At 47.9% G+C, this 1,298-nt stretch overlaps 1 protein-coding gene across 1 annotated transcript; it reads right to left on the reverse strand.

Moving 5' to 3' along the window:
* Positions 1–499: 499 nt before the first annotated feature.
* Positions 500–1,094, reverse strand: LOC130851773 (ATP synthase F(0) complex subunit C2, mitochondrial-like). Its single transcript, XM_057732502.1, has one exon. The coding sequence runs from the start codon at positions 1,039–1,041 to the stop codon at positions 670–672; it is 372 nt and encodes a 123-aa protein (XP_057588485.1). The 5' UTR covers positions 1,042–1,094; the 3' UTR covers positions 500–669.
* Between the last annotated feature and the right edge of the window lie 204 nt (positions 1,095–1,298).

Below are 1,298 nucleotides of genomic sequence, written 5' to 3' on the forward strand. Positions count from 1 at the left end.
AGATTTGAGTTCAGACTTTTCTGACTGCAAAGCTATTAGTTCAGAAACTGGCCCCCATACATGGAGGGCAAGGAGAGACAGGAAAGAGAGGCAGCCACTCCGATTGGTAGGTGGCAGGTTTAAAAAGCAAGGGAACTCACATGCAAGGAGGCTTGTCTTGGTTGGCTTTAAGACAAGTAGATCTCTGCACCCACCTGCCAGAATCTTAAAAAAAAAAGTTTATACAGAGGCCTTAATTGGGCTTAGTCATGTATTCCATCCACATGGTCTCAACAACACATTGCTCTCTCAAGGCTGTAAATTGAAATCAGCTCCCACTGTGGGGACAGTGGGCAGAATGTGCATTCAAAAGACCAGGGAGGGGGCTTGGAGCCTCCGATCCCCTGGGTCTAGCATGAGATCTACTGTCAGTCACATGCTTTCCATGACAGCCTCCAACCAAAGCATCCATCACCATTTTTTTTTCTTATTAATATAGTATTTATTTGTCTTCCTTCTGCCCAACCCTGAGCCAACCACTTTCCCCAGGCTGCCTGGGGAGGTACAAGAAAAGGAACATACAGGGCAGACGAGGCATGGGAGAAAGAACTATGGGAGATGGAAACGGTTCCTTCATATGGCGAAGAGGATGAGAAAGGCCACCATCAGGCAAAAGAGCCCCATGGCCTCCTAGAGGGCAAGGCCCAGAATGGTGTAGGAGAAGAGCTGTTGCTTCAGAGAAGGGTTCCTGGCATAACCAATGATGAGGCTCCCAAACACAGTCCCAATTCCAGCCCCAGAGCCAGCCACCCCTACTGTGGCAGCTCCAGCTCCAATGAACTTGGCCGCTGTGTCAGTGTCCCTTGAAATGGCACTGGTTTGGAAGCTGTAGCTAGGAATAAGTGAGGTGGTCAGGGGACGTGTGGCTGCCAAGCTGCTGTGGCTCTCATCTGTCAGAGTCTCTGGTCGTTTCAGCACCACTGCAGACAGTGATTGGCTCAACAGTGGAGAGGTTCTCCTGATCAAAGAGGGGGTGGAGAAGAACTTGGCACAAGTGTACATTTTCAGGGGACAGGGACGAAGGGCTGTGGCAGGACAGCTGCTCCCAGTGCAGAGAAGACCCATCCATCACCATTTGAAGGAGGACTAATATGAAGTGTATTGCTACTGTTTAAGAGAGTGAGTCACCAAAAGTGATTTTGGTTTGTGTTTTATAGAAAATATTTCAGTCTTTTTCACTTTCAGTCTTCAGTCGCTTTCTTGTGACTCACTTGTAAGGGAATTAACATTTAAGTTTTAAAACAAGTTGTCAATTTCGC

This window comes from Hippopotamus amphibius, chromosome 4 (genome assembly GCF_030028045.1).
Source record: "Hippopotamus amphibius kiboko isolate mHipAmp2 chromosome 4, mHipAmp2.hap2, whole genome shotgun sequence".
Lineage (NCBI taxonomy): Eukaryota > Metazoa > Chordata > Mammalia > Artiodactyla > Hippopotamidae > Hippopotamus > Hippopotamus amphibius.